Source organism: Limulus polyphemus, unplaced genomic scaffold (genome assembly GCF_000517525.1).
Source record: "Limulus polyphemus unplaced genomic scaffold, Limulus_polyphemus-2.1.2 Scaffold222, whole genome shotgun sequence".
NCBI lineage: Eukaryota > Metazoa > Arthropoda > Merostomata > Xiphosura > Limulidae > Limulus > Limulus polyphemus.
The window spans coordinates 773,007-786,555 of record NW_013665832.1 but is presented as its reverse complement, the minus strand read 5'-3'; the positions used below and the strand labels follow the sequence as shown (position 1 = coordinate 786,555).

At 31.9% G+C, this 13,549-nt stretch overlaps 1 protein-coding gene across 2 annotated transcripts in view; it reads left to right on the top strand.

Moving 5' to 3' along the window:
- Window positions 1–765: 765 nt before the first annotated feature.
- The window catches only part of LOC106478540 (glutamine--fructose-6-phosphate aminotransferase [isomerizing] 2-like), a 64,010-nt gene continuing 51,226 nt past the window's right edge, over window positions 766–13,549 (top strand). The window contains exons 1-3 of one of the 2 annotated variants that reach the window (XM_013939091.2): window positions 766–931; window positions 6,787–6,894; window positions 9,065–9,154. In XM_013939091.2, the coding sequence (XP_013794545.1) occupies window positions 925–931; window positions 6,787–6,894; window positions 9,065–9,154 (205 nt within the window). In that variant the 5' untranslated portion in view covers window positions 766–924. The remainder of the gene's footprint in view (window positions 932–6,786; window positions 6,895–9,064; window positions 9,155–13,549) is intronic. The other variant, XM_013939089.2, reaches the window with a different exon arrangement.

The following is a 13,549-nucleotide window of genomic DNA, read 5'->3' as shown; positions in this document are numbered from 1 at the left end:
TGTGATTGTGACATCATGGCACAATGATTCTTATATGTTTAAATAACGTTTCAAGATTTAGTTTATCGTGTAATCAATAATAAATTCATTACAATATAATTATGTTTAAATTGCCGTTTTAAAAGTTTTTTTATGGTGTAATCATTAATAAATTTAATAAGCCTACAATTATTATATCGCATTAAAATTTAGAAAATCTGGAATAATTACTGAAATTAGGCTTATACTCTAACATGCTAAATGTTATGAGAAAACTACAGTAGGCCTATTATAACATTTAGAATGATAGAGTAGGCTAATTTTGGTAAATATTCCAGATTATTTTTTATTGTATAACAACATGCCCCACCTATTATATCAACTTACCCCGCATCAGGGGCAAATTGTTACACTTGACTTTACTTCAAAATATTTACAAAATCTTTTATGTAACCAATTTTGTTCATTATAGAATACCTAATTTTGATAAAGTACATATGTATCTTTCACTTTCATTCAGTTTCAATGTATGATTCGGGTTATTTCGCTAGATATTGGAATTTTTCTAAAAATCGTAACAACTAGCCTCGGTCTCCCCTATTTACGAGTGCAGCAAACATATCCAACATGGGTTTTTAATTCTAACTGTAATCTGTTCGATAGTTTCAGAAAACCTGATCATACAAGCTTAGCGACCTGAAATATTCCGTTGTTCGTATTGCCCTTACTGTTTTCACTATATATATATCTAAGAGCGACCTCTATAAAAATAGAATTATAGCTACGTGTTATATGAAAGATCCCGATATGTGGATATCGTACACAATATTGGGTTATTTATGGTACTTCATGAGATTGTACGGCGTTGGAGCGTAGTAGAGTAGTTTTAGTAGTGTGCTAGAAGAGTATTCGTAGCTAATCGATAGGGTCAGTGAATCGTCAAACATGTGTGGTAAGTTTAGGCTTGGTTAGTTGGTAGTATAATTATTAATAAGAGTTGAACTTGAAAAAAGAAACAAATAACATTTGGCAATGTTTACGTTTGTTCATATTGTTGATTTGAATTTCGAGACTTCACTGTTATTGTGTGATTGCGTCATAAATAAGAAATTAAATCATAAGTTTTTAACTAAACATTTTAAGGTTGACTAAAATAAAAGTAACAATAACATAATACTAATAGTAATACAAGTACTACTAATTTAGTACTATTACTAATAAATTAAACTATTTACTTAAGTAAAAAAACAACAACAAACAAACAAAACCTATTGTATTGACATTACTGTTGCACTTTTCAACTTGCACAAGTTGCAGTGATAAGTGAAAATAGTATGTGGTAATATCAATACATAACATAGTAAAGTCTAATTATAATTCAACTGTTTGAAACAAATCATCCAGAGTAACTCAGCCTATCTATGAAAGTTTTGTTATTTTATGCACAGGAGGTGTGTATGTGTATATATACAAACACTTCCCTTGATTTTAATTATATGCATTTCTTAAGCAGTAATAAAAACAAAATTGAAATGTTTTCCTGTCTACTTTTTATAACTTCTTGTGATATAAAATGTCTAGTACTAGTATTGTTACTATTAGTAATAACACATTGTCCTTCATGCTATGACAGTTCTTTGTTAAAATTAATACAAAATTTGTACACATTTTCTTCTGTATTTACATTTTGTAAGATGAAGGCAAGAGACACGAAGTATGAGGCTTTCATAACTAGTAATAGAGAGTGCTTACTTTAATATGCACTTTATAAAAAAAAAAAACAACCAAAAACTATGGGTAATGAAAAGTCTTTATTACTGTAAGTTAATTAGGCAGACATTGAAATTGTACTGTTGATAATTATCACCTAATTTGGCAATTGAATTTCTTGGTTTCTTAGTGATCCTTAGGGTGTCCACATTATTTAAACATAGTTACATGGTTACTTTCTTTGATGAAAAAATAATGAATTACAACTAACAACTAGATGGAATATGCTTTAGAAATGACTTTAAACCATTAACTGCAAAAATATATCAGCTAGCTAAAGTACATTTAAATGTATACTTTTTTGAAATTTTGATTGGTATTTTTTAAAATTTTGAATTGATATATTAATATTTAAGGTTTTTGAGGACTTGCATGTAACAGAAATTTAAAGAAAAACTATGTGAAATGTAAAAATAAAACTGAAAAGCTCCTGATAAGAAACATAATGTCAATTAATTCTTTGATGCAACAAATGAAATTGCTCATTCATACGTTTAAACTGTTAATTGTCTGACTAATGCCCATGAAGGTGGCCTTGTTTGTACCTTCACAGTTGCTATTTTTGTGGGAACCATAACTCAAGTCACAATTACATAAAGCTTGTGATAATTAATAATAGCAATAATTGAAAGGACTAACCAATATAATGAACTAGTTTTAAAATAACATGGCATAGAATTAAAACAATATTTACTTGCTGTTATTTATACATGGTCATGCAGGTATAAAGATGTAGATGAATGAAAATCCCCACATTTATTTCTTATTAAGATAATAATTGCTTTATGACTAAGAATATTATTAATGGTGAGGGTATCCAATTGATTAAACAATGCAACCTAATCATTATAAGTAAGAACAAAAGAAAAGTTTATTCAATTAGGTTATACTCATTGAGTTTTAGTTTTGATCCAAATAGATAGCTTACTTTTATCAGAAGTTAATATCAATTGGGTCACCTGATTTTTTCTTTTTTGTCGTTTTTTTTTTTGATAAACCGTGTAAACATTTCTAAATACTCAAAATTCTAGTGTAGCCAGGTTATACATATTTAACTTGTGTGTGTAGAGAAATTCTGAAGGCTTTGTGATTGGTTTTAAGATATTGAGCTATAGCAGAAATGTAATACTTCCAATTTTTTTATTGGATCATTGTGTATCTTTATTCAAGTGAATTAATGAAATGGCAAAAAAAATGTGTTTTAAATCTTCAGACACAAGGACCAGAAAATTCTGTACAAAATGATGTTAAAAATTTTTTCACAAGGTTATAAGTTTATCAGTACTACCAATGTTGAAATGTAAGATTTATAGCTGTTGATCTTGTATTTTTTTGTTAGGTATTATTGAGGTTTGATTAAAAACAAATGTATATATGCAATATTAATATAATTATGAAGTATTAATAGGAACTTGAAATAATAGTTTCATATAAGCTCTACAAATCTACCACTGTTGCTGATGAAGACACTGTTTTTTTTATCATTTTGGCTTCTCCACTGGAAATGTAGATTTCTCAACTTACATTTTCAAATGAAACAAAGTGCACAAATATTGGAGGTTCTGTTATTTTTTTATATTAAAGAAATTTTGAAGTATAACATTTCCTAACTATACTTGATAGCAAACTGACTAGAAATAATTAGTAGTATGGAAAGTAGTAATGATTAGGGGAGTTATAATTTTTTAAAATGTGAAGAGAAATATGTATAAACAACAATAATGTTATCTTTTATATACAAGGAAATTTTCCTGTACATGTATCCTCACATCTAAAATATGACAAGTGCATGTGCTATTTTTGGGTACCATCTGAACTTTAAGTGCAAGATAATTGAATGAAAAAGTAGAAACTAACATGATTTATGCATATGTGTAGCACATGACAGACACAGCTGTATGTTATAAATATATGTGTACTAGATCACATTTCAGCTTCAGGTAGAAGACTCATTTTCTGGAAGTAAATAAACACTGTTAAAGATTTTTTTACATTGGTATTGAAGAGTCTTTTACCAAATTTCTATTTTTCTAGAATTCAAAGCCATGTTTGAAAGTTTCAGCTGATTTCTTAATTCAGCAAAATTACATCTCTCTTAAGAACTATAACTTGTGAAATGGTTTATCTGATGGCAGTGTGTGTGTGTGCTGGATAAGTACATTTAGCTGAATGCCAATTTTGGGTATTAATGTGAGACTATGTACATTTTGGTTGTGATGTTTTGGTGCATGATCTTAATGGGTGGAATGATCTTCAACTTTCTCTTACTTGCATACATTCTTGTGTTAAACTAATCAGTTTCAGTGTACATTTATTATAAAATGTAAGCTTTTGTGGGTGTGTGTAATTTCTGAGGATAAAAACAATTCTTGGAAGAAAATATCTTATGAAAGTAATTTTCTTGTACAATGTGGGTTACAAGGAAATATGAAGGGAATTAGCAATACTTTTGGGGTCAGTAGCTCAAGGTCGCATTGCTACACACTATATATGTATTAGAAAGGCAAGAACAGGTTTGAACTACTTGTCCAATGTCTAAATATGAATGAGGTCTTCCTCTTTTCAGGTCTTTGTACTGCAATGACCTAGAAACTGGAAACTTAAAGGCTATTTTTATGACATGATGTTTTGATGCTGTTTTGTTACAAGTTCTTCAAGTGACATAAATAAGCTCATTGCATACATCATATATACAAACACAATTCTATCTTCAGAAATACCAAACAATTAATGAATATATCTATATAAATCTCCCAACCAGTTCTAAAAATACTGCATATATACTTTAGAAATGGAAGTATTTCACATAGGAACAATTAGTTTTATAGAATTGACTATTAGGACACAGTTCCATATTAGCAGATTTTTGCATCATTTCTGAGCAGTAATTTTTAAATTAACAGTAAATATAAGTGAAAGTGAAACTGGTTTTAGATTAGCTTCTTTTTTTTAAGCCTATACATTTATAATGTTAATTGAATTTTCATAAGTAAGAATAAAATTCAGCTGGTTAGTTACTGGTATTTTTAAGGAGTCTTAATTCAGTTAGGCATAGAAGAATGTAACTGAAAATTTATAAAATGCAATTTCGAAAGAGAAGGTTAAAAGTTGTTTTCTCTGGAGGAGAAATGGAAGCAACCTGGTTTAGAGTGCAAGGTGATTTGGAGCATGGATAAATTGTTTACATGTACATGGAAGGGAGGCCTGTTTATGTTGCACATGTAGAACGATAGCAATTCTGGAATACTGTAATAATTAGCTCTGAAAGTTTCAGAAAAGATATTGCTGGGCAGGATAGCATTGCTGTTTTGGTGTAAACATAAGGAGTAATTTGTTAGGTTGATGTTATATCGTTTGATATAAGTATATGGATGAAAAAGGATACATTTAGTTTAGTAGGTTTAATTTTCAACAGAGGGGTGACTTGAATGGGCTAAGTGGCTTTGAATCACCTTGCTCCTTCTATTGTGTTAAGCTACAGAAACAAATAAATATCATTTTCTTCTGATTAATTAACCTAACTAGTCTTTACAAATAACTGTTGAACTATGCCTACCATTACTTTGAAATAATTTGAATACTAGCTAAAATAAGCATTAAAATTATTTTCTCCAAATCTGATGAACTATGTATAGCAAAAAGACCTAGATAATGTACATATCCAAAAAAATATTAATATCAGAATGATATGAAATAAAAAAGTAACAAGAAAGTTATTCAAAATGAAGGATATGATTTAAATATCTACAAATACAATAATATTATAAGGTATTTGTTATTCAATAATAATTTCTAGATACATGTGACCATATGTATTGGGGCCAGAAACTGGCTCCATTCCCAACATCTAAAGCAGTTGTTTTTCCCACAAATCTAGAACACAGTTTTTTTTAAGGGGCTGACTTTTCTCCTCTTCCATTATTAACAAAAAATTAATCATAGTGATTGTGAATAAATTATATTCATAATTCTCACCAACTGTGATCTGTATTCTTTCAGAAGTGTCTAATCATATTAACTAATGAACATATTAGTCTAAAACTCAAAATTCTGGATACAAGCTGAGGAATAGGCCATAAAACACACTTTCTACACTAATAGATTAGTGTATTAAAAAAAGAAATTAGTAAACTCTGAAAAGCTGGGAACCATTTTTTGTATGTACTGTTTTACAGTTAAAGCAACTGTTATTTAAATCTGTTTGTAAATTCTTAAGTGTACAGATGATTTACTTATTTTCTCCAATTTTTAAACTTTACATGTTAAAATGACCCTGTTTTGAAAAAGGGCCTCTTTCCAAAACCTACAAATTAATTACTTCAAGCTTTTTAGGAAAGGTTATTGTACAGAACTTGAAGTGTTTAATTGTGACATTCATAAATAATGATGAAACATTTTCTTGTTTTGTATATGTGTGTGTTTTAACATTGAAAAAAGGCTATGTATTTAGAAACATGACATATGAAATAATTTCACTAACTACAGATGCTTATATTGTTAGTGAATACATAAGAATAACAACCATAGTTAAACATGCTGTTTATTTCAAAAGAGACAAATGTCTAGGCAGGGCAATATTTTTATTGTTACCATGGTACTGTTGGTAACAGGAAATGTGAAAAGAAGTCAGCATTTTCATAGGAAACTGGGCAAGTGGAACCTCTTGCAAGATTTGTTTGACTGCAGAAAAGTTCCTTAGAAAAAATACAAGATAAATATTTTGCAGTTCTATAATGTGTACAAGCCAGAAGGGGTATCACAGGAAAATTTGATTGAAAAGTCTATGATGATGAGAGGAAGTTTCAGAAAAAAAAATACCACTGTCTTTAAGCATCATCACTAATTTGGTTTGTCTCACCTGAGTGTTTTAACTATATGAAATTAAAATGATCTTGCCATTATATTTGCATATGAAAATAATAAAGATATGATATATTTACCTGGAAACAAATTATATGTAAATCTATAATATGCATTGTTATTTACATGATGAAATAGTTGGTTCAGAGAAACTTCCTTTTTTTTTTTCTTCTGAAGGTATTTTTGCATATCTTAATTACCTCGAGCCTCGCACTAGACAAGAAATATTGGAATGCTTGATCAAAGGTTTACAAAGACTTGAGTATCGTGGCTATGACTCAGCTGGTAAATTGTTTCAGATATTCTTGTAATTAAGTGCATGATCTTTATACAAGTGAATTTTTAAGTGTTTTAGATAATTTTAAAAGTATGGAGAGAGTGAAGTTGAAAGTATGATGCAACTTTCTAATTATTGTATATTGTATTTCAATATTCATTATCACTTAAGATGAACTAGTATTACATTATATGATTTGTAAGAATACTACTGTAAGAGACATAAGGATTTTTTTCCTTGATTTTGATGAACATGTTAAATATCCTATAGATTTATTTATGTTGTATTCCATTAAACATAAATAACCAAAAATATTTATTTTACCTTCTTGAACATGTGGAACAGCACAAAATATTTTTTCCAATATGGTACATTACCTCTTCTCACATAAATAGTTATTCTTGTTCAGTGCTGACCTCTATATGCAAAGATTTTTTTGCATGCCACAAACCTCAAGTTCCCACGTACCACATGATCAATGTAGTTGAACTGCATCTCGCATGTACAATATTCTCTCTAGTCTCATGAACCTGAGGTTAAGATGGTTTGATCCCCTTTCCTACACCCATCAGATGGCTGGGTTTTGGATTGCAGTTGATTTGCCACCAGTATAATCCTTATCCTAACCCCCATGTGGGTGTCAGTTCCCGGCGGCCTGGGTTTTTGTATGTAGTTGACTTGCTGTGTACGATCTATCACACCCTAGACACTCTACACCTGTAGGTACATCCTTTTACTTACACCCACATTTATGAATTATGGGATTGAGATTCATGTATAGTGTGGTTTGGATTGCTATCCAACCATAATTCTCTCCTTATATACTCCTGTGTCTGCCCATATCTACGACACCTTTTTTCCACACTAGGCATAGAGTATACCTGGTACAGAGGTGGTGCAGTCTCCCATGTATGATTTTTGGCCCCAAAGATCTCTTTGGGAGTGCCTTTGGATGCTTCTTTCTTTCCCTCGCAACAGTCCCTCCACCTGTTCAATGTGGGATTCTAGCTATTTACGTGAGAGGAGGTAATATCCCGTATTGGAAGTTATAATATTCTGTTACTTTAAATGTATTTCCAATAGATACTTACCTCTTCTCATACTTCCCACCCTTCTTCCCCATTGAAAACTGGTGCTTTCATTTTCTGCTTAAACTTGAAATGATAGTTTGGTAGAATTGAATAGAGGTAGTCACATGTGGAGAGAGTATGTCACTATCTTATTGGTGGAGGGTTGTTGCATGATGATTTGCATGTGAGACTCATTGGAATCAGTCAATTCCATATGGGTGGGAGCATCAAGGCTTGTAGCATGTACAAACATTTTTTTTCATATAGAGGGCAGCACTGAATGAAAATAGCTATTTATGTGAAAGGAGGTAAGTACCTATTGGAAATATATTTTCAGTATAGGAAAATTATAACTTTCTATATTTTAGGCAGACAAAAAATTTTAACACATTTTAAGTTTATTTGATATAGTTAGAATCCAAGTTAATTTTGTTTTGTATCTTGAGTTTGAAAAGTTAATATTTTTCATGCCGCAAAGCTTAGCAAACATACTTATTTTCTTTTGTATGCTTTTAAAGAACCTTCATATTTTTTCCCTGTCTATCAATCAAAACAAACACCAAAAATAACAGTTTTCTGAGTATAAATACATAATTTATTACTGATTATCTGCAAGTGGTTTTATTCTTTATAAATAACATTTCACATTCAGTATATCTACATATAAAATTCATGGATGCACTTTATTGTGTTAACTATAGATTAAAAATAATTAAAATAGTGTTAAAATAAGATATCATTTGACTAATTATTTTACACACTTATTACTAATGTGAAATAGAAAGTAAAATGATTTTGTTTGCTCTTCTGGTACGGTATAAGTGGATATACTAAACATGTTGAATAATTGCCTTTTGAATGAACTTTAAACTATAAATTTCTTTTATGTCATGTTATATTTGAGATATTTTTCCAGTTCATTGTAAAAATGGTTACAAATTTTAAGTTAAACACTTGAAATTCTCACATTTAATTTGTTAAAAGTTCTCCTTTGACATTTAATTAATATATGAAACACAGTAGGATAATTTTTGGATAAATGTAATGTGGATCTTTTAGACACTGTAACATGGTTTGCTTTTGTATTACATATTTTCTTGGTATTTAGGTGTGGCCATTGATGCAGATGTTGAAGGAAAGCAGATTGAAATTATACGCCGTAGTGGAAAAGTTAAAATGTTGGAGGATACAATATGGAGTAAGTGGTTTCTGTGTGTGATTGTCATTAAAGTGAATAAAATATTAAGGATTATATATCTTTTGTAGTTCTAAGTTTTTGCAAAAGTTGTTAAGGATGCAAACGCATTATAAATATTCTGTTTAAGCTTATTTTAAAAAAGCTGCAAAAGTAATTATCAGTGAAATATTTGAGTAAAATTGTACTTTGAAATTGTTTGCCAGTCAAAATTGAAAGCTATTCATTGGGAAATGTAAGTACATGTATTTGCAATCTACTTTATAGTATTTATATTACAACCATCTAAGTTATATTTAGGTTGATACACTTTTAGGATTAATTGCAAATACCTACTAAAATATGTATTAAATTTGATATTCATTGTGAACTTTCACTAGTTCATCTTTTGGGCTTTTTTACCTGATCTCAAAGAAAGCCAACTACAACTTTAATGTTGGTAAAGCTTATGTAAAACAAACTAATAAATGTAAAGTCAATTTAGGATCTAGTTTTTTAGCACCCTCACCTTATCTCTTGTTATTCAGTGGCTTGAATTACAGTTTTTTGCTTAATACTTGGAAATTAATTGAAGAACTTGAGTGTCCCTGACATCTTTTGATACCATTTTTGTAGTCTTTTCCCTCAGTCTTATACACTTTTTCTCTTTGTTTTTGTCCAGCATGATTTGAATGAAGCTTAGATGGATATTACTTATTTGCAAAATTTCATATAGTTTACAAAACAAAAAATTATACTGGAAATCAGTCAATTACATTTGTACTGAAATATAATGGCACCATTTGATGTTTGTGGAGCTGTTTCATGCATTGTAATTTGTACCATGTTTGTTTAACTACTTTTTGTTTGATCTATGAAAATAAAGCTTGTAGTGAATGACTTCTTTAATTCACCATATTCTTCCTTCTTGTAACAGTAACTTGTTTATAAAAATAAATTATTTACTTGTGATATGGTTTTACCTCATCTCACACACAACTATCTTGATGTGCTTACCATGACACTTGGGAGATTTCTGGTCTCTGGTCGTTCAAAGATTCTTCTCTCCATACCAACATTCTTGAACTTACGGCAGTTCATCAAGCTTTGTTCCACTTCCTTCCTCTCCTGCGAGAGAGAGTGGTTATGTTACACTCCGATAACTCCACAGTGGTCACTTATATCACCAACCAAGGAGGTACCAAATCCAGGTCTCTGCTTTTAGACCCTGTATTTCCTTTTCTGGGCCCACATTCACCACACAATGATCTTAGCTTGCTATGTTCCTGACACCCTGATTCTTATTGTGGATCATTTATTTTGATCCAACAAGATTCTCCCCATAGAGTGATCCCTCAATCCACAAGTCTTTTGGTGGGTGTGTTCTCAGCTGGGAACACCTCATATCGATGCTTTCACCACCCATTCGAACACCAGACTTCCTTCCTTTTGGTCTCCCGTTCCACACGTGCTAGCTCTTGGAGAGGACACATTCAGTAAAGATTAGAGGGGGTCATCACATCTATGCTTACCCTCCTATTTGACTCCTCTCCAGAGTTCTATCCCTAATATAAACCACTCTGTGTCTAGTCCTACTTGTGGCTTTGTATTGGCTGGAACAATCATGGTTCTCTTTGCTATGTCCTTTACTTGTATGGTCTTCCCTACTCTTACCACTGTCGTGGTCTCTACTCTGTCAAATTCAGTCAGACTTTGTTCATCCAGACTTAACCACACTTCATCTTCGTGCATGGCTTTTGTCACATCCATTGCCTCAGCTCAGGGACTGACTCCATGTGTTGCATCTTTCCTTTCTTGATCCATCAGATCTTCTTCCATGTCCATTTACCATAAGGGTGATGTTCCATATTCTGCCTTTGGTCTGTTTGACATGGCTTCCATCCTTCACACCCTTCTGTTCCTTAAATGTTAACGACATAAATATCTGATTGACAATGGCTACAAGGAAGGAGGAGAAGGAAATAGGACTTGAAGGAGAGATGGTATTTGAAACACATAGATGAAGGTTCAATGGAAGGACAGGTAAAGGCATAAAGAAACACACTGGGGTCCCAATCAGGCAAATAAAAGGAACATGGAAGAAACATAACTCAAAAGGAGTAAAATGACAAAGGAAGCCAAAACCTTATGAAGATTGGAGAAACAGAAGGTATTCAACAAAGCTGCCCAATAGCTAGACATGTCTTTGTTAAACAACCAAGTGAAGAATTGGGAAAGATCCCGTATCCTGTACCATTCCTCTTTTGTCATCCTATATTCCAACTGGTCCTTCCTCCCCAGGACCTATGCTGACCATGAAGGTGATTTGGCTTTCACAACCATTTCTTCACCTTCCATCTCCTATTTTTACTCCCATTCCGATACTAATTTGCCTTTTATCTGGTTTGCTCCATATTTTGTTAGGTGGCATATATTGTCTCCTTTTGGAGTTCATGTTCCCAATTTTTTATTCCCTGGAACCTTTCTGTTTCCCATGATCTATACCCTGTCATGCTAATTGGTTGGGTTCATCAATTTGTTTGATTGATATATTTGGACTAATCCATGGAATGTCACTGTCTCCATAACACATCTCATCAAATTTGTCATATCACAATGTTTTTGGCTGCTTGCCTTTACCATCCTTTGGAGGAGATTGTTCAGGCTGTAATGTTAGGACTACTCCTAATACCTTTGCCAGTTATTATCTGCATGATATGGCTGTATCTTCCTTGAGTGGATATTGTTTCTCTCCCATGGTGATTTTACACATGTCTGTTTACCTTTGACTGGAGTAATTCTTATCACTTCCTTTCATTTATGTTTTTGTTTCTAGCAACTCTCGTTTTCACTGCTTGTAATGGGATTCCACTCTGTGGTAGGTGTTGCCTGGTCAGGTAGCTTTGCCTCAAACCTGTACTATTTAGTGAAACTCTCTTCAGATATCACCCGTTACAGCTAATCTAACAATCATGCAGTCTAACTTCACCTTCACTAGCTTAACTTTTACTTACTTAACTTCACTTAACTCAATATATATATACCACTGGGTATACCACCAATGGTCTTGCAGAACACCCAATCTCTACAGTGAGTATTAGAGTGCAATTGGTGTTTAACAGAGGTAATGGAGAATAATTTGTCTTATCAAAGGGTGTTCTAAAACAATTGAACCTGCCTGTGTGGACGTTGATGAAAAGGAGACAATTATTTCAAATTCTGGATATAACTGTGGCAACCCATGGGATAACATAAGTGAATTTATCGTAGATTGTGCAGTAAGAAATAAAGTAGAGAAAAATAATTAATCTTGTCAGTTGAGTTTTAAAGTAACTGAACTAGCCTGTTTGGACTTTTGATGTAAAAGAGAATTATTTAAAGCTCTGTATACAACTGTGGTAACCCACGGGGTAACATACGAAAACTTACCACTAACTAAATTGTGATAACAAAAAAAAAAAGGGGAGGGAATTCTTTAGAGTTTTAGATACAACTGTAATATACCAGTGTAAAGAATTTTTGTACATACACTTGACTTGTTTTGAATATATTATTTTAAAACAAGTGGATTGTGTGCTGTCCATTGTTCCAATTTATCCTCAACAAGTCACAAACACCTACTGTAAAAGAATCCCAGCCCATATACAAGAATCTGGCAACAGTCTTTATCAGTTCCCAGTCGCTGAAGTGGTGGACCATGGAGGTTTCTTCCCGAGTGTGTTTAGAAATTTAATTTACCATACATACTCATGTACCCAGTGAGAAGAGGGTAAAGCTGGTTGAATTTGGGGGACTTTGTCTGCCTCCTAATACTGACAACTGTTCCTACAGTTGAGCGAATGTTCCATGTCCTCTTCATAATTCTGGATGCAGGATATTTCTTCCCACCATTTACAGTTGTGTGGTTTATGATTTCTGCTCATAATACTAGTTACAGATATTATCCTGTTCTTATGGTTGAGTTGGGGCAATGCCACATTCCTGTAATGCCAGGTTTGGTTTGTTGTACTCTGAGAGTTTGTCTGGTTTTGGCCGAAAGCTAATTTCCTCTTTGTAATTCTGATTTCTTAATGTATGACACTCTGTTTACTTACAGTTTGAGTTGCTGAGTATATGTAACATGGTTCTCATGCCTTAACCCCTATGTTTATGTTACAATATATTTGTTTCCTTTTTTCTTTTTTTATCCTCAACCTGCTAATGCTGAGAATGAGTTATGTAACCTCATCTTTCTGGTTGAAGTTGTATATGTACATAAATAATTAAATTTTTATTCTACTATGGATTGCATCTCTTAGAACAAATTGCACTTGGCCCCCATTTTATATATATATATATATATATATATATATATATATATACTAGTATCAGATTAATTTACCTTACTTACTACGGAGGAACGAGACACTACCTGTTGTC